The sequence below is a fragment of the Procambarus clarkii genome, chromosome 90 (genome assembly GCF_040958095.1).
Source record: "Procambarus clarkii isolate CNS0578487 chromosome 90, FALCON_Pclarkii_2.0, whole genome shotgun sequence".
Taxonomy (NCBI): Eukaryota; Metazoa; Arthropoda; class Malacostraca; order Decapoda; family Cambaridae; genus Procambarus; species Procambarus clarkii.
The window spans coordinates 11,555,261-11,576,249 of record NC_091239.1 but is presented as its reverse complement, the minus strand read 5'-3'; the positions used below and the strand labels follow the sequence as shown (position 1 = coordinate 11,576,249).

The 20,989-nt window shown below is 39.7% G+C and overlaps 1 protein-coding gene across 1 annotated transcript in view; it reads left to right on the top strand.

The window, feature by feature from the left end:
* The window catches only part of LOC123746563 (neuropilin-2), a 90,590-nt gene extending 69,878 nt beyond the window's left edge, over positions 1–20,712 (top strand). Inside the window, exons 4-9 of the mRNA XM_045728154.2 lie at positions 11,772–11,924; positions 13,427–13,549; positions 14,502–14,592; positions 15,038–15,220; positions 15,550–15,695; positions 16,437–20,712. Of these exons, the coding sequence (XP_045584110.2) occupies positions 11,772–11,924; positions 13,427–13,549; positions 14,502–14,592; positions 15,038–15,220; positions 15,550–15,695; positions 16,437–16,549 (809 nt within the window). The 3' untranslated portion in view covers positions 16,550–20,712. The remainder of the gene's footprint in view (positions 1–11,771; positions 11,925–13,426; positions 13,550–14,501; positions 14,593–15,037; positions 15,221–15,549; positions 15,696–16,436) is intronic.
* Positions 20,713–20,989: the final 277 nt, after the last annotated feature.

Below are 20,989 nucleotides of genomic sequence, written 5' to 3'. Positions count from 1 at the left end.
CTGAGGAAGTCGATATAGGGTAGAAGAGAAAAAAGTTTCTCTGCTCATATGTTTGTAACTTTGATCGTATCTGGGGTACTGTCACTTGTCAACCTTTGGCAGTGTCTGGGGAACTTTCACTATCACTAATCTAACTTTGGCAGTGTCTGGGGAACTTTCACTATCACTAATCTAACTTTGGTAGTGTCTGGGGAATTTTCACTATCACTAATCTAACTTTGGCAGTGTCTGGGGTACTTTCACTATCACTAATCTAACTTTGGCAGTGTCTGGGGAACTTTCACTATCACTAATCTAACTTTGGTAGTGTCTGGGGAATTTTCACTACCACTAATCTAACTTTGGCAGTGTCTGGGGAACTTTCACTATCACTAATCTAACTTTGGTAGTGTCTGGGGACTTTTCACTATCACTAATCTAACTTTGGTAGTGTCTGGGGTACTTTCACTATCACTAATCTAACTTTGGCAGTGTCTGGGGAACTTTCACTATCACTAATCTAACTTTGGCAGTGTCTGGGGAACTTTCACTATCACTAATCTAACTTTGGCAGTGTCTGGGGAACTTTCACTATCACTAATCTAACTTTGGCAGTGTCTGGGGAACTTGAACGGTTACAAATCTTTGACTATGCCGGGAGCATCTACCAAATCCTATACACTACGATGTGCTATTCGTTCGATGTTTATCTTACACTCTTATTACACTATTGACGTTCCCAAGGATCTTGAAGACACGGTATGGTTTCCTGAATGGCTTGACAGCATATTATATATATATATATATATATATATATATATATATATATATATATATATGTGTGTGTGTGTGTGTGTGTGTGTGTGTGTGTGTGTGTGTGTGTGTGTGTGTGTGTGTGTGTGTGTGTGTGTGTAACACGCGATGAATAATGTGATAATGTTTAACTACAATGAAAAACAAAACAGGAAATATTTTAAGTACTTTCGTGTTAGTGAACACATCATCAGAAGTATACTGGTGATCAGAAGTATGATGTATTGAGTAACATGAAAGTACTTAAGCAATATCCTGCTTCATTTTCCTTACTGGGTTAAACATCGTCACATTATATTCAAGTATTACCATATTGTTAGCATGTACTTTCGACAGTTTATTTAACCAAGAATACAAAATAACATTAACATTGAATTTAATATACTTCTTACACAGAGAAAAATCACTGTAACGTAATGAATCAACGAGAAAACACACAGGAGCCGTGATGACGATTCGAACCTATGTGTTGGGTGTGCCTGGGGAATAACCAATCCCATAGGTTCGAATCCTCTTCACGGCTCCTACGGAATTTCTCTATATACTTATTTCTAATAGACGAGGGTTGTTGAAAGCATCTTCCTCCCTCCTTTGCTTGACTGGCATTGAGGTTAGCATACTCCTGTTCTCGTATGCAAGCTGCATGCTGAGAGAGAGGTGAGGATCCGTCTTATATTCTAACGTTGACCTTCTCAAGAAGGTTTGTTACACACGGAAGCTTTGTTTGTTATTTAAAATGATTTCGTGGTTAAAAAAAAATCCTAAATAACCTTTTTTCTTTATATAAACTTACACAAAATTTGTAATTATGCAAAGCAAAACAGTGAAATGGGAAAATAGTATTCATTTTACAATTTCAGTATTGCTTTTCTTGCATTTTGAGATCATATGTGCTGTCATATATATATATATATATATATATATATATATATATATATATATATATATATATATATATATATGTATATATATATATATATATATATATATATATATATATATATATATATATATACATATATATATATATATATGTATATATATATATATATATATGTATATATATATATATATATATATATATATATATATATATATATATATATATATATATATATATATATATATATATATATTATAAAAAAATAATCAAAACTTTAAACGAGAATATATATTTTAAGTTTCTAATTATGAATTCGTAACCGCAAAAAAAAGTTTCTCGCTCGCTGATAAATATGATTTGTTGAGGGATTACGTTAAGTTTTCACAAATTAACTAGATGAGACTGCATACCTGTACTCTTATAAATTTTACGCCTAATGTAAATTTTATGCTTAATGAAGATTCAATTATGTAGTTAACAACTGCTGAATTCCACTTCAAATGAAGACTGAATTATATACTAAATGAAGGCTGACTGTTACGCTTGTTCATTGTTCTCTCAACTCACTATGACCTCACTGTTCTCTAGAACTCAATATGACATCACTGTTCTCTTGAGCTCACTATGACTTCATTGGGTCAACATATGCTGGCTATCCACGTGTTCTCAGGGTCTCCCTGTAATAAAATTGCTTTATATATATATATATATATATATATATATATATATATATATATATATATATATATATATATATATATATATATATATATATATATATATATATATATATATTTTGGTACAGTTTTCGTACAGAGGGACACAAAGAGAAAGAATGGCCTGATTACCGTGAAGTTAAAGACCTTTGAAGACAAAGATCCTTGAAATCACAGACCCTAGAAGTTGAAGACCCTTGAAGTCTAAAGCCCTTGATATCAAAGATCCTTTAAATCAACGGCCTTAGAAGTCACGCCTAGAAGGTCCTTGAAGTGAAAACACGTCGGCTCCGATAACTGCTCCAAGTGACGAATATTGCTCCTTATCAGTAGAAACGATTAGTTTTCTGAATTCAGACTTAACGCAAATAAGACGATGAATGTATATAGAAGCTGCCTCGCATGGGCCAGGAATCCTCCTGTTTCTTGTATTATTATGGGTATAAATTTACCATATTAAGATTAAATAATAATAATAATAATAATAATAATAATAATAATAATAATAATAATAGGGAGAAGAGAACGATGCCCATTTACTTTTAAACAAATTCTGCTGCAAAAATACACGTTCTGTACTCATTAAATCGACCTCTGGACTATTATTCATCTCATTTACTACCAGCTAATTAAAGACGACCAACGACCTTCGGGGGTTTCCAACTGGAGGCAGCCAGCGACCAGGGTACACTCCCCTCCCCTCCCACCCAGCCAGTCAGCCAGACAGCCAGACAGCCCCCAGTTGAAGGTCCGCTTCCTCCTCTGAACTTTTTTGTCTTGTATCGTAAAAAATTATGAATGGCGGTTCACTCCTTTTTTTTTCGTGCCGGAAAAGATTAGCGGAGGCGGCAACAGGTTAATGGGTGATTGATGGAGGTGATAGATGGGTAACTATGTGTTGGTTGATGGTCATTATGAGTAAACTGCTTCTCGTACTACGGGCCCTAGCCTTTTGGATTGGCTGGCGTGGAAACGGCCTTTGCCTCTTGAAGGGTCGGGGTTCGATCCTCGAAGGTCAAAGTGGTTGGGGCAGAGTTCATTCGCTCTCTCGTAATATATCACCTCATAGTTCCGTTCTCATATACCTGCTGTATTATAGTCAATATATCCCGGATCTCAGTATGTATTGCATACCATTTATTAATCTATCCTGATATACCTTTCAAGTGTTATATAGTCATACTGACTTGAAGCTTTCACCTCATAATTATCTTTGCAGACTTTGCCACTGTGTAGTAGGTGAAAGCGTCCACTACTGCTTTCACCAAAGCAGCAGTGAAATTTAACATTAAAAATTTAACTGTGCTACTGTTAAATGTCGTAACCCTGACAACAACACATCCGAGAAGAAAGTTACGAGAAAGTGGATGACTTGTTTTGGTAATATGATTTAAAACATATTAAATTAAGTGACTCACGAATAATTCGAAGCTGCATTGTTTCTATCTCAAGCAACATGCAACATGTAACGTGCAAAACATCTTGAAGGTAAAAGGACTTGTCAATCATGAGTCACAAGGATTAAGGACACGGAAGAATATAATCATTATTAATCCTAAAGAATACGGATCAAGAATGGCTGACGATAACTGCTTAAGCACCATTTATCTCGTATGATCTCCATGCGTCACGCAAGAAGGATTACAAGGGATTGCTAGCTCAATCAAACATCTACAAGAAGGATTACAAGGGATTGCTAGCTTTTACAAACGTCTACAAGAAGGATTACAAGGGATTGCAAGCTCTTACAAACGTCTACAAGAAGGATTACAAGGGATTGCAAGCTCTTACAACCCTCTACAAGAATTATTACAAGGGATTGCAAGCTCTTACAACCCTCTACAAGAAGGATTACAAGGGATTGCCAGCTCTTACAACCCTCTACAAGAATTATTACAAGGGATTGCAAGCTCTTACAACCCTCTACAAGAAGGATTACAAGGGATTGCAAGCTCTTACAACCATCTACAATTCTACATGTAGGATTACAAGGGCTTTCCGAGCAGTTGCAAATACCTGGCTCTCCTTGTCGCGTAGTGAAACACGGAAAACACGTGAATGGCCCCGGAAAATTTGTCACATTCGTATATTTTTTCTCTTTATAAACTAAGATTCTAGGCCATACGAATTTAGGCACGCACACACTTAGTAATGCGAATAAATATTCCTTGAACGTAATGGTAAGAAAAGGAAATGAAGAAGATGAAAAGAAAATAGAAGTCACCTCTATTTCCAATTTTATGAGTAGAACAGTCAATAGGATCCCTGTGGGTCAGGGTCATTACATTAGATTGTCCATGGCTCAAAAATCTATATTGAAAAGCTTAATCTTAATTCAACAAACACAACTTGGGGTGCACACACACACACACACACACACACACACACACACACACACACACACACACACACACAGACACACACACACACACACACACACACACACACACACACACACACACACACACACGCACTAGGGGACACAGGTGGAAACTGAGTGCCCAAATGAGCCACAGAGATATTAGAAAGAACTTTTTTAGTGTCAGAGTGGTTGACAAATGGAATGCATTAGGAAGTGATGTGGTGGAGGCTGACTCCATACACAGTTTCACAGTTTCAAGTGCAGATATGATAGAGCCCAATAGGCTCAGGAATCTGTACACCTGTTGATTGACGGTTGAGAGGCGGGACCAAAGAGCTAAAGCTCAACCCCCGCAAGCACAACTAGGTGAGTACACTCACAAAACACGGAAGAGGTAATAATAGCACCGCATTCCTTTTGCGCGCGAGGTTATTAAATCTTAAATAGATCCTGTGCTAAAAACCTCTGTTTTTCACAAAGATAATTTAGAACCTGTTGAATGAAACTAAAGATCATTTAGCATACACTACAGACGTATATATGCCAAATTTCTTGCATTAGCCTGACAGCTGAGTGGACTGCGCTTAGGATTCGTAATCATAAGGTTCCGGGCTCGATCCCCGGTTGAGGCGGAGTTTCTTTCACTCTGATGCCCCCTGTTCACCTAGCAGTAAATTGGTACCTGGGATTTAGACAGCTGCTACGTGCTACTTCCTGGGGGTAACAAAAAGGGGGACTGGTCGAGGACCGGCCCGCGGGGAAGCTAAGCCCCGGAAATCATCTCTTTTTTTTTTTTTTTTTTTTTTTTTTTTTTTTGAGATATATACAAGAGTTGTTACATTCTTGTACAGCCACTAGTACGCGTAGCGTTTCGAGCAAGTCCTTAATCCTATGGTCCCTGGAATACGATCCCCTGCCGCGAAGAATCGTTTTTTCATCCAAGTACACATTTTACTGTTGCGTTAAACAGAGGCTACAGTTAAGGAATTGCGCCCAGTAAATCCTCCCCGGCCAGGATACGAACCCATGACATAGCGCTCGCGGAACGCCAGGCGAGTGTCTTACCACTACACCACGGAGACTGCTATTCACACCATTCTCAAGATAATCTCAAGATATAACCTATAGCATACCGTCCATAAATAGTTCGCTTATACATAAATAATGTGTATAGGCTTCATGAGTTTCTAGTTAACATGAGTTTCTACTTAGTATAGATTCTAGTTAGTATAAGTTCCTAAAAGAATTATACTTCCATGTTTATTGAATACGAAGTAATTCTCTAATTCAAGAATGACACCACAGTCTTAACCCAGAACCTAACTGCTCATCCATGTATGAAGTGAAAAGAAACATCATCTGGTGGAAAAATAAGTTGAAAACAAAAATGATTTACCTGACAATATGTATACCTGCTGATGCACAATGTTGAAACAACGTACTCACAATGTTAAGGCAACGTTATCACAATGTTGAGATAACATACTCACAATGTTGAGATAACATACTCACAATGTTAAACCAATATCACAATGCTAAACAACGTTAAACCAACGGTATCACAACGTTAAGATAACGTATTCACACCATTAAACCAACGTTATCACAATGTTATAACAAAAATAATGTTTGGGATGCGCTGTGTGTTTGTTGTGCATCAATAAAGTCTGTGAACGCCTTGTGGTAAAACAGTGCCGACACTAATAACAATGCCATGGGGTATAATATATGTTATACTTGAACTTGCTGTTTTGGGGCTACATTACCATACTTTCTCTTGGTTTATAGCCTCGTTTACACCCACCGGCCTCACCTCCTGCTGCTCTGTGTGCTTCTCTCACCCTTCACACACCTACTTCACAGCCGGTTGGCCGAGTGGACAGCACACTGGACTTGTGATCCTTTGGTTCTGGGTTCGATCCCAGGCGCCGGCGAGAAACAATGGGCAAAGTTTCTATCACCCTATGCCCCTGTTACCTAGCAGTAAAATAGGTACCTGGGTGTTAGTCAGCTGTCACGGGCTGCTTCCTGGGGGTGGAGGCCTGGTCGAGGACCGGGCCGCGGGGACACTAAAGCCCCGAAATCATCTCAAGATAACCTGCATCGCTGAGTGAAATTGTTTTTCAATACTTCCACCACTAACTACATACACCCAGACTTGCACCAATAACTGCATTCACTTAGACTTCCAGAATTAACTATATTCACACATGTATGACTAACTGTAATCTCTGTATCTTACATACTTAATGTGTATACCTAGATCTGTATCACTAAATGTGTTTATCACGACTTTCATATAACGTAGAGCACCCAGATCATCCTTACAATCTACACATACCAAGCCTGCTACAGCAACTACACATAACCTCACAATGCACAGGAAGTGCATTAAAAAACACCTGCCACAATAAACGCATATATCCCACAGAAGTCAAACGAGCTGCATAAAGCATGACCTACTAAAATAACTGCATATACTCACACAATGCACACGAATTTCATACAAGACTTGCTACAATAACTGCATATACCCACACAATGCACACGATCATCATATAAGACTTGCTAGAATACCTACATATACCCACACAATGCACACGAATTTCATATAAGACTTGCTACAATAACTACATATATGAATACAATACACACGACCTACACACAAGACTTGCTACGATAACTACATATATTCTCAAACAATGCACCCAAACTGCATAGAAGAAGACCACCAATTCTAAGCACGTGGGGCCATAGTTCGCAACACTACCTGCATCACTGACTTGCTTTAATAAATTCGTACACTGTGACCTGTAATCTTTCATTCGTGTCTTGACGATAAATGGAAGCACAGTGACTTGCGGTAGCAACTGCATACAACACGATCTGTTATCACTAAAGGCATATACAGTGACCTTCAACACCCACTGTGTACACAACAAACTACAATGCAAACTGCTTACAACATGACGTGTAGCGTTGATTCATTATACCTTTGCATACAACCCCAACTGCATACACCATATGCAAAAACATGCAATTTGCAACGTATGATTTATGGTGTGTTACTTTCAGCACTGTAGCCACCACGAACTGTAGGTAAATTAATATGATTAATGAAAGCACAAATAGACTACACAACAATATGTCAACAAGGAGGCTTGTAAACCCCCAAAGAACTGCTTAGTCACCAATAATTTTTCTGTTTGAGTGAAGAAATGACTTCAGAGGCATATAATTTCCTGTAATTCGATATTGCTTATTACAGCAAATTGCTAATTACTGTAATCAGCGTCTGTTCAAGTGAGATATAGTGTTATATTGTATCCTGGCCGTGCAGGTTCAGTGTTATTAACCGTTCTGATGTCGATACTTTCATTCCGGGTCGCTGAGAGAAAGGATGTGTGGAAAAAAACTGGTGTTACCACAACTGGGATATAAAAAAAAACTTATAAGAGATCAGTGGCAATAATTTACGGTCAGTCTGAGCGCTGGCTAACTTTGGCAGCCTTGCTCAGTACACCAGACTGAGCGCTGGCTAACTCTGACAGCCTTGCTCACTACACCAGATTGAGCGCTGGCTAACTCTGACAGCCTTGCCCACTACACTAGACTGAGCGCTGACTAGCTCTGACAACCTGGCTCACTACACCAGACTGAGCGCTGGCTAACTCTGACAGCCTTGCTCACTACACCAGACTGAGCGCTGGCTAACTCTGACAACCTTGCTCACTACACCAGATTGAGCGCTGGCTAACTCTGACAGCCTTGCTCACTACACCAGACTGAGCGCTGGCTAACTCTGACAACCTTGCTCACTACACCAGATTGAGCGCTGGCTAACTCTGACAGCCTTGCTCACTACACTAGACTGAGCGCTGGCTAACTTTGGCAGCCTTGCTCACTACACCAGACTGAGCGCTGACTAGCTCTGACAACCTTGCTCACTACACCAGACTGAGCGCTGACTAACTCTGACAACCTTGGTCACTACACCAGACTGAGCCCTGGCTAACTTTGGCAGCCGGGCCAGATACACAAGATACACACCAACTTATATAGCCAAGTAATATTATCTTCTAATTCCTCAAATTAAATAGTTTCAATGAGAGTTCAGCGAGAGCTTCCCGGAGCCCCACCAATTAGAGCCTCACAGGTGGGCCGGTAGTTAACCAATATTCCTGTTGTAATAAAAGCTAAACTAAGCTACATGCAGCTGGTGGACGACCATCCTTATTACCACACCATCTGGAACCATCCGGAACCATCTGGAACCCTTTGGTACCAAGAGAGTGAAAGTACAAGCGATTCAATGACTCGGTCCAGACTACAGGCCAAAGAAACAAATTATGCTGAAGAAAGTAGACAGAGTAGTTCATGGGGCGAACAGTTGCTGGCCGGATAGTGGTCGGCGGTAGAGTTTACATGTCTGTCTGTCTCTCTGTCTGTTTGTCTGTCTGTTTATCCGAGAATCAAAGCCACCCTATACAAAATATCAGCATCTATAGCGACCCTCTGCAGGCTTCATTAAATCTGACACGAAATCGCGAATGTTTTCCGTCAAAAAGAAATTAAGCTGGTTTTTTCAGTGCTTCGTAAAATTAAAATTTTTCTGAGGGAGTGAGAAGAGGAGAGAGGATAAGGAAAAAGAAGCGGGGAGCAGAAGGAGACTGAGAATAACTACTTGACTGGTCAGTAAGCACTTTTGGTCACCTGAAAATACCCTTCCAGACTCTAGATGGATGATAGGCATTAACCCCAACACCTAAAGCAATCGATAATGTTATCCTGGAGCTGTTGTTGCTGTTTTAGATTCAGCTACTCAGAACAAAAAGTTCCAAGTAGCACGGGCTATGGTGAGCCCGTAGTCCTGGAGCTGTCTTAGGCGGGGTCGTAGAGCGACGTGACGCGGCCGACCACATCACAAGGTCGGTGGACTTTACGCAAGTTTTGCGACAAGTACGTGAGGCATTCAAAGGGCCCCACCCACCCACCCTTCATAACGTAAAGGTCAGACGCTATTGCTAATGGAGACGCAGGCAGGAGGAGACATTAAACGTACCACCTCGTGATTGGACTTGGGGCTCTGTGCTTCCTGTAATTGACGCAGAGTACTTGTGCGTCCTTTAACTGACGCAGAATATTTGTACTTCTTGTAACAGATTCAAAGTACTTGTGCTTCTTGTAACTGAAGCAGAGTACTTGTGCTGCATCTGGTGGAGTCCAGCTCTCAAGCATTTTCTCACGTACAAAATATGTTACTTTTTGTCAAAATGAAATTCATAACTCCACTTTCATCAGCACTCCCACCGCATAACTTTCACCAACCACAACCTCCTCTACTATCACAACCACCCCCCAAATTTAGGTTACCAAAAGGCATAACTTTCAAGTTCATCCACAACTTGATTTTTAAGTCACCTACTCCCTAAAATTAAAGTAATCCACAGCCTGAATTTTAGGTCATCCACAGCTTGCTGGCGTTCACACATATTTTATCTGACTCTTGGTAATAAATGATTTTTTTTACAGTTAACGATTTTTTTATCCTACCGTTAACAGCATAGGTTAAAGGTCAGCATATTAACAGCACCAATATTAACCCCAGTCCTCTCTGGAATGTAATTACAGGTGTAAGAAATGGTCATTATTATTGTTATTACAGAACTTAACATAGTGATCTGAACATCGAGAGGTGTACCAGAAAAAACTTGAAGTTAAAATAAATTCTTGTTAGTAAACTAAGAATGGAAATAGAAGTATACTGTTCTTAGAAGTTTTTATTTCATTGATGATATAAAGAATGCATTTGGTAAACAATGTGGCGACGGAGAAATATTGTTTACCAAATTTTCTTTGAAAACAAAAAAATCATGAAAATCATAAATATCGTTTACAGGTTTGTAAACAGCAGAAATGTGCAATAAACGAGGTTACTATATTCGTTGATTTTTAATTTTGCTAATATCAAAGTGTTGATATGCGCTTTTCCAGAAAAGTTCTGAAATTGAAAAAAACTGAAGTTCTGAAAAAACTGCATATTCATTCATTCCTTATACTAAACTACTCCCCACAGATCTCTTGAAAGACATAAGCTCAATGACGTCACTGCCAATGACGATGTAATTTGACGTCACGTGTGTGACCCTATCAACTGACCTCTGGATGACCCTCTTCCTGCCATTTGACGATAATTGGCAGTTAGTGAGTAGGTTGGCAGTGACGTCACTGGGAATATGGGGATTCTGTTGAATGGGAAACAACAGCCGGGAGGTTAAGGGTCAGGAAGTGTATCGTTGGTGGTTAATATGAGCTTTATTGACAGTTTTCCCTTGCATGGGTTTGAGTGTGTCTCTGTGTGTCTGTGTGAGTATATTTGTTTCTGTATGTGTTTGTTTTTTGTGTGTATATATATGTGCCCTCAAAAAGCGGCCATATACAAAGGAACGCGTAACAATACAGAAAATATTTCGAAACCCTATCGCGGTAATCAACAATAAAGTACTCAGACAGGTGTGTGTGTGTGTGTGTGTGTGTGTGTGTGTGTGTGTGTGTGTGTGTGTGTGTGTGTGTGTGTGTGTGTGTGTGTTTAGGCCCTTATATATGCCAGTTTTGGCCTTTCGTTTGCAGCAAAATATTATGACAGAGATACATGCATTCAAAGTGTAAAACATTCATACATGATGAGACAGACGTACATGCAAAATGATTGACTTACATGTATTTCATACATATACATATATACATACATACATACATACATACATACATACATACATACATACATACATACATACATACATACATACATAGAGACGTGATAAATCCAGTGCAGCAAGAAACCGTACTTGAATCAATCCTTACTGATGAAAATCATCCATGATTTAACGCAGTAACAAGATTGATTCATACATATCAGTCATACATATCCATACAGTAGACAGCTACAATTGAATGTGGAAAAAGTACTAAGATTGATGGATAGCCCATTGCTAAGGAACGCTGATTCTCTTTGCAGACGTCTTCAGGGAACCCGGGTGCTACTACTCCTTGGAAGGTGAGAACGGGTTCTTGGAGTCTCCGAACTTCCCTAGCGAGTACCCACCAGGGCGAGACTGCTGCTACGATATCCAGAGGCCTTCCCGGAGACATTGTGGCGTCCAACTCACAGGTGAGGAGACTACTCAGCTTTTGTAGTGTCTAATTAACAGGTGAGGAGCTGAAGTCAGGCATGGTAGGGTCGAGCTAACAGGTGAGGAGCTGAAGTCAGGCATGGGAGGGTCGAGCTAACAGGTGAGGAGCTGAAGTCAGACATTGTGGGGGTGAAATTTATAGGTGAGGAGCTGAAGGCATAATGGGGTCAAACTGACAATAGAGGAGTTAAATAATTTTTTTTTTTTTTTTTTTTTGTATATAAACTTTATGTATTTTTTAATATAAACAAAAGCTTCAGAGCTTCGACACTACTGTATATCAAGTTGTCAAGTTATTGAACCTAAGACATATATGAGATCGCAGAATGAGTGACAGGAAACAACGTTAATCACCGTGCCCAACATTAATCACCGTGCCCAACATTAATCACCATGCCCACCAGCTGATTAATGAACTTCTGGCTCTCTGTGCTTTCAATCATTCAGTACCCCTTGGGTACAGACATTCATTTAGTGCTTCACGTCTGAAGCACTAAATCAAGCGTTCGATTTTCCTCACGATTTTCCTTAATCGAAAACAAGATGATTTTTTGGCTAATCGATATCCACTATGAACATCCCTCCCGCTCCAATATGGAACAGATATGGGCGTGGATAGCACGAAATATATCAATATTAAAGGTGAATGTCAGTGGGTAACACAAGGGTTGCAAAAGATAGGAACTAATGTTGACAAAAAATAGGACAAAAGTAAGCAATGATTGTGATTGTTTTGATTGGACTGACATAACCTAATGTGTGTTGGCCTCTCCCACGGTGAAATGCTCACACACACGAGTATAACCAACAATAGAATACAACAGTGATTTTGTTTGAGTGATATATCAATAAATTTTCTGCTTCCCTTAAACACTTGTTTACACTTATATATGATGTAGAATTAACTATAGAAAACAACAAGAATACAATTGTATAATATATTAATGTTCTGCCTATGTTGAAACACTTATACTCATATATATATATATATATATATATATATATATATATATATATATATATATATATATATATATATATATATATATATATATTGAATATATGAAATGATAGAATACACACAGAATACAGTTGTATGTTGTATGTCAATAAATCTTTTTCCCACAGTGAAAAGTTACTAACTCATAGAATGTAGAGGAAATAGTCTAATAGAGCAATAACACAGATGAACTGGAGATTAGTAAATCATTTTCTACCGAAAGTGATATGGAGAAATAATAGAAGACACAATGTATTAAATGTATAGTTAGGGCATTGCTTCCTGCATGACCGAGATCGATCCCCGATGCTCCAATCTGTTGTGTTCCGTACCTTCAGTAGTTGCTCCTATTATATCCTATCATATCCTCGCATATCTAACAATTGTTGTATAGTCACTGCTTTGTCCAGTGTTTACCTTACCTAACCTTACCTTGCCATCTAGAAAAATTTACCTAATCTTACAATCTCCTGCCCACAGTGGAGAGACTGGACGTTGGACGTGGGGAGGAAGAAGGCTTCTGTCGGCAGGACTGGGTCACCCTCCCTTCGTGTGTCCCCGAGAGAGGTACCAGGATCTGTGGTAACTCTACCGGACAAAACTGTGAGTATATCCAATGGTCAGAATTGTGATTATATCCATTGGTCAGAATTGTGATTATATTCAATGGTCAGAATTGAGATTATGTCCAATGGTCAGAATTGTGATTTTATCCAATGGTCAGAATTGTTATTATGTCCACCCCACAGAACTGTGAATGTATCCCTCGGTCTTATCTATATGTCCATCGGCCGGAACTGTGAGAATGGCCAGCAGACAGATCAGAGAGGACAACTCAGAACCCTAAAGTTACTCAAAGTTACTAAATAGATTAGAAGTACTTTTGGGAATATAACCCAACCTAACTCAACGTACCCAACCCAGTCCTCTAGTACATTTGAGAAGTGCAATTGGCACACAAGGAGGTCGGAGTTTAAGCATTAGTTTATTTACTTAAATGAGGTATCCTAACTATGGTTCCCTATTTGAGGCAAAAAGAACTGACGATGAACGTGACAAGGACAAGGACCTATGATCACAGTGACCTTCTCCCTGCCTGTGGTACTTCATGTTCTGTCCGTACTGGTCCGTGTATCTGTTCTTAGAGTGTATCAGTAATAGATAGCACTTAGCTATCAAATCTTCTCTCTTCGTGTTAAGTTTCGTGTTTAGCTTAAAACACTATAAATATTAAATTGCAACAATTCGCCAAATTAAAACCCATGCATATTATTGTTTTAGTGTTTATCTGATCAAAGTGTATTCTTTCAGGCAATCCTTTATGATTTGAGTGTATTCCTACAGACATTCTTGTCTGATACGACTGAATCAGTTCACATATAATTGTCTAATATGACGCTATCCCCCTAGACATGATCTGCTGCCGAAACAGAGACAATTGCTTAATAATAACAAGTTTCTCACAGACTACTTCTCTACCAATCGTAAGGATTTATGGATCAACTTATTAGCCCCGCGAAGCGTACAGGTTATCATTGGCTTTCTCCTCCCACAGTTCAGTACCTGTTCCAGCCTGCAGCTACGGCAATCAGGTTCGTCTTCCACGCTGGCGAGGTCTCTGAAGGGCGCAATGGCTTCAGGATCAGGTAGGATATAAAAAAAGACATGGATTTATTAAAGGAGAGAGAGAGAGAGAGAGAGAGAGAGAGAGAGAGAGAGAGAGAGAGAGAGAGAGAGAGAGAGAGAGAGAGAGAGAGAGAGAGAGAGAGAGAGAGAGAGAACTAAATATTGTGCAGGCGATGAGTCACAATAACGTGGCTAAAGTATGTTGACCAGACCACACACTAGAAGGTAAAGGGACGACGACGTTTCGGTCCGTCCTGGACCATTCTCAAGTCGATTGTGAATGACACAATTGACTTGAGAATGGTCCAGGACGGACCGAAATGTCGTCCCTTCACCTTCTAGTGTGTGGGGTCTGGTCAACTAAATACTGTTTCAGAGCTCGTAACCCGTATTTATTAAACTGTTTACGAGCTCCGAGGCTGTGCATAACATTACCAGCCATTAGTTGAGCGTTCTCTTCCTCAGATATGAGTTACTGACCAAGTGCTTGGGGCCGTACCAGACGCAGCAGCCTCCAATCTCCACCATCCCGGGCACGTCTTCAGCTCCTTGTTATACAAGGATCACCGACACCAGGGGCACCGTCAACACGCCCTATCACCCCAAGAAATACCCGGACAACCTCGACTGTGTCTACGAGTTCATCAGGTAAACCTTGAAAGTTTACAAGGAAATTAGAAGTAATGATCAGAAGAAACAGGTAGGATTACTATGTGGAACTGAACGCCAGAAAAGCGGGCCTTTATTCCAGCACCTTTACGTCAATGCTGATTTTTTAGGTAAACAGAACTCAACCCAACCATGACCCAATCTAACCCAAATATAACCTAAACTATCCTAATCTAGCCTAACCAACATTAGAGATCAAATGTTGTGTTTTTATTTATATGGCATGTTCAAGGTGTGTGTCTTCAGAATGTTATGCTAACTCGGGTTTTAGATTATATTGCTACGTTTACCTCCTTCTTCTTCTTCAGACCGAGTCAGGAGGTGTGTGGGGTGAGGATGCAATCCGTCACCTTTGAGATGGAACCTGCTCTTGACACTATCTTCGGAGGAGCCTGTACGGATTTCCTACACTTGCCCTCCTGTGGCTTCCTCTGTGGCAAGGTCAACTTTTCTTGTGAGTTTAGGAAGCAACAGAGGTTTTTTGTGAGAATAATATATGCAACTAAATACCTTCTTGCATATGTAAAATAGGAGGTTTTAATGAAATAGACTCATTGAGTTTAGGAAGAATTAGTAATATTTTTAAGCAAGGAGAAATATGTTTCATGTATGAGACCAAGAGGCCTGGTCGAGGAACGGGTCACGGTAACGCTAAGCCCCGAAACACAACTGAGACTTCTGCCCGAAACGCTGCGCGTACTAGTGGCTTTACAAGACTGTAATTACTATATTATGTATCATCACAATCCCAGTGTACCTTCTTGTATATATATAAATAAATAAATAAATAAATAAATAAATAAATAAATAAATAAATAAATTTCATTACTTCGGGATGCTGTCGGACGCAGGTTCGAATCCTCATCACGGCTCTTGTGGATTTGTTCAGTGTATTTATAGTTTAAAATGACTATTCAGACTGTTGATGTGACATATTTGCCAGCGGATTGGATGTTCGTTTTCGCCTTCCCAAACTAAATATTAATTGTACAAACATACAAAAAATCCAGTTTTCCCTTACGAATCCTATTGAAAATTAATTTCAGTACACGGAATATGTGATGAAACAAACTTTTTGTTTACAACACACGAAATATTCACGTAAACAAGGTGCGACTTACACGCTGGTAAACACAGTATTTAACATTTACACTGTTTTTCGATATTGTTCCATCTCTCATTTTCTTTCCTGCAGGGGTTGTGTCCTACCAGCCAGGGGCCACTAGCCTAAAGTTCCACTTCCACTCTGATGAGGCCACTGGACACACCGGCTTCCTCATCAACTTCGAGCATGTGTCCCAGTGTTGACCTGGGCTGACCTCTATGTTCAACCGAGACCAAGCCACGAGACTATAGCTACCTTTGAAAACGAGTGATCTAGTGTTGATGTGGTTTAATCTCGTGTCAAACTTCCGTCAAATGAGGAGACAAATCTAGATCGCCTTTGACACTTATGGCTCAGTGCTGATGTGGTCAAAGACATTAGTCAAGGATTAAACATGTGTTGATAATATGCAGAATATGATAAATGAAAGAATAATAATTTCCTGATATTTAAGATCCAATTATTATATAGTTATTAGCTTTGATGTAAAATATAGTGAAATAGTGTGTTTTGGGAAGACAATGCTGGACAGAACTGAGTCTGATATTTGCGAATACGCAAACAAATGTGAATTAAAGGTATAGGCATCAAATGTTAAGCAATAATGGGCATTTGTTCTTTATTTCTAGTGTGAACTGAGGAAGCTCATTTAGCGTTGGAATCTCTGAGCGATGAAGGGGCTTTGTAAGAAAAAAAAATCAAGCTCAATTGAACCTTTGATACATAAAATGGCATTTGTGTATGATAATATAATGTGCGAATTTAAGCAACATTTATTCATTAATTTTACGGATGACATATATTGAGTTTTTGAATGTAAGGACGAAATCTATGTTGTTATAATTGAAGATATAGCGAAGGAGAGTATATATATTCTTTAGTAACACTAATTACTCATGTTATATACTCTTCTTAGGATACATGATTGTGATTGTAGATGAATATCTGTAATCAGACTGTTCTCAGGATTTGATGAGTGTAAATCTTGAAATGGAAAAGACCTGGGGCCAGATTCACGAAGCAGTTACACAAGTATTTGCGAACGTGTACATCTTTCCTCAATCTTTGACGGTTTTGGTTACGTTTATTAAACAGTTTACAAGCATGAAAACTTCCCAATCAACTTTTGTTATTGTTATAAACAGCTTCCTGGTGCTTCAGAGCTCATTAGCTGTTTAATTATTGTAAACAAAGTCACCAAAGATTGAAAAAAGATGCACAGGTTCGTAAGTGCTTGCGTAACTGCTTCGTGAATCTGGCCCCTGAAATGAAAGAACCTGGGCAACCCACCAAATCCACAGAGGCCGATGATAATTAGCCTGCGGGAACGTCAGAACGTCAGTGCTCAAATTATACATTAAACGTCTATCATTAAGACACTGAAGGTGATACGTCAAAATTACGTTGCATTGTGAGACCAGGTGGCATGTGCCTATTAACCATTATATGCATTTATTCCTATTCCTATTTACTGTAATTTATACTTAAGCGACCAGATAGATTACAAAAGCTTAATAAGCCTTACAGAAATGGCACATGGTAGCTTTATCTTTGCTCAAAAGGTAAATATTTTTACTTTATTAATGTTAATGTTTTGATGTTAATTAATGTTTTGTTTTTTAACCTGTAACCCCACAAAGACAGCCCAAACGTTGCGTGTTTGTTGATAAGAGCCTTGCAATGGGGGGCATCTGTTGCACGGTCATACCCGACCAACAGTGGTTGGAAGAGAGCCGGTCGCCCGAGCGGACAGCCCGCTGGACTTGTGATCCTGTGGTCCTGGGTTCGATCCCAGGCGCCGGGGAGAAACAATGGGCAGAGTTTCTTTCATCCTATGCCCCTGTTACCTAGTAGTAAAATAGGTACCTGGGTGTTAGTCAGCTGTCACGGGCTGCTTCCTGGAAGTGGAGGCCTGGTCGAGGACCGGGCCGCGGGGACACTAAAAAGCCCCGAAATCATCTCAAGATAATCTCAAGAAGACGGGACCTGCTAACTGAGAGCGATTCCGTGCCCTCTAATGCCCGCGGCGTGAAGTGTCCAAAGGGGTAGAAATTGCCTATGCTACTTTATCCCTTTGAGATGTATTTTCTTGTTTCAATAAACGTACTTGAACTTGTGTCTAAAAGCACTAAAACACACGACATAAACGCAACGTTCATCCTATGGCGTTGAAACGCCATTTAAAACACAATGCCGCGATGCACGCGATCAAACTCATTGGAGCAGGACCCGGCGCCATGTTAATTGACCCAGCATGCTGGCTCATCCCACGATTCTGCACCAAAGATTAATCCAAATGTTGTGTGTGTTTGAAGGGCTCATGTTATAGCCCACAAGCCTCTGTCAACGTTGCAGAACATTGCAGACGAGTTGTATGTACATCTGAACAAACACATAACGTTCAGACAATGGTTGTACGTTGCTACAAAGTTAATAATAACATTATCGTTACATTGTGTGCTTGTTGGGATTTTCATTTAGCTCGTATTGCGTATTTCGCTCACTAGTTCTGCTCACTTACTAGTGTTACAGTATTATTACTAGTGGTGCTAGACTAGACAGCCCCATGCAGGATCTGGGCAATCAGAAAGCCTTATGCAGGATCTGGGTAATCAGAAAGCCTAATGCAGGATCTGGGCGATCAGACAGCCCCACGCAGGCCCACGCAGGCCCACGCAGAGGCCGCGTTCTCAATAACAATTTCCACTAACATTCTATATCTTGGAACTTCTCTCCTTCGTGTTGAGAATCAAGGCAAAGATATGAACAAAAGACAATCACTAACCCTTTACTTAGCCAACTCATTCTCCAGAAATAATCGTATTTATTGTAACTATTTGGTCAAAAGTGCCATTATATTGTGTTGGATCAGCCAAATAGTAAATGTTTTTGTGCATTTAATTATATAGAGGGGCAAAATTCAGCTAAAAACCAAAGTAGGTTATTCTTAGGTCCATTATATTACTTATATGTACTATATTAGGGATAAGGAAGCGTGTGTTAGGCCTTGTATTGGTAGGGAAGGTTAGATTCTGTTTGATGCGGTTAATGAAAATGTTTGGGTTGTCCAAATTATATAACATAAAAGTAAATTTTTTGGGGTCCATCACTTTCTGGGGGTCTATCACTACATATTGGTACTTTCTGGGGGTCCATCACTACATATTGGTACTTGCTGGGGGTCCATCACTACATATTGGTACTTGCTGGGGGTCCATCACTACATATTGGTACTTTCTGGGGGTCCATCACTACATATTGGTACTTTCTGGGGGTCCATCACTACATATTGGTACTTTCTGGGGGTCCATCACTACATATTGGTACTTGCTGGGGGTCCATCACTACATACTGGTACTTTCTGGCGGTCCATCACTACATACTGGTACTTTCTGGCGGTCCATCACTACATATTGGTACTTTCTGGGGGGTCCATCACTACATGTTGGTACTTTCGACCAAATAGTTACTGTAAATACAATCGTTTTAGGAGGATGGGCTCTTAGCATTTAAATTATAAGCTCTTGTTAGCCTGTACTTCTCTTGGTGACATCTCGGAGTCATTGTTGACAGTGTCTGACCAGTCAGTCACTCATTCATCTCTGATAATTAAGCCGATGGTAATGTATTTAATAATTGTATTAACACAAGAGCGAGATCGTTTAATGAGGTTTGAGGTCACCTGGGAATAGTTCGCGCCTCATGCACGCTGTTTTCCGAGAGGCTGATTTGTCTCAAGCAAAGGTTAGAAAGGTATATATGAACGAGTTTGGTTTGGGCCTGAAGAGGCCTACTGCAGCTTCTTGTATTCTGATGCTGTGTGATATCTATTGAACTTCAACCAGTCAATCAGCAGTGATTAGGCGGTGGTTAATATTGTTAGAAAAAGATTAGGAACTAGACAGACATTAAACAAGCATGCTGGACGTCACTCTGAAGACCAGAGTTAAGAGCTGATTTGTCCTCTTCAGTACAATTAACATAATTTGTTTTACTCAAAGTCCTTGGAATTGTTTTCGATTTTCTATGGAGTTGTATAGCAAAACGGATCATGTTTGATTTCCGAAGAGCATCACTGAGATAGTTTGGTGTATGTAAGATGGCAACTTTAAACACGTTTGGTGTCCGGATACCAAAAATGAACCAGTAGGGGGTCCAAATGACAAGCCTGGCGAACATACGTTTGTCCATTCAGGTTGCGCTCAGATAGCAGTCTTCTCATGGACCTTCAAGTTCTTTGGGCCATGGAACTCTAAGCTTCTGGCGTCCGGAAGCTCTGAGAGTTTGTCTCATGGTGTTATTCTGCCGCAAAATTGTGGAAATTACAATTTTCTGTAAATTTAGACGATAATAACCACAGATGAAATATTTGAGTTTTATTGTCCTTCTGTTTGCGTGCACACACACACGAACACACACACACACACACACGAACACACACACACACACACACACACACACATGAACACACACACACACACACACACACACACACACGCACACACACGCACACACACACACACACACAAACACACACACACACACACACACACACACACAAGATGTCTCATTATACAGAGTGCGAATGTCTGTCAAAGAATTTTCAGTAACATCGTATGTCACTCTATATGTAAGTATGTCAC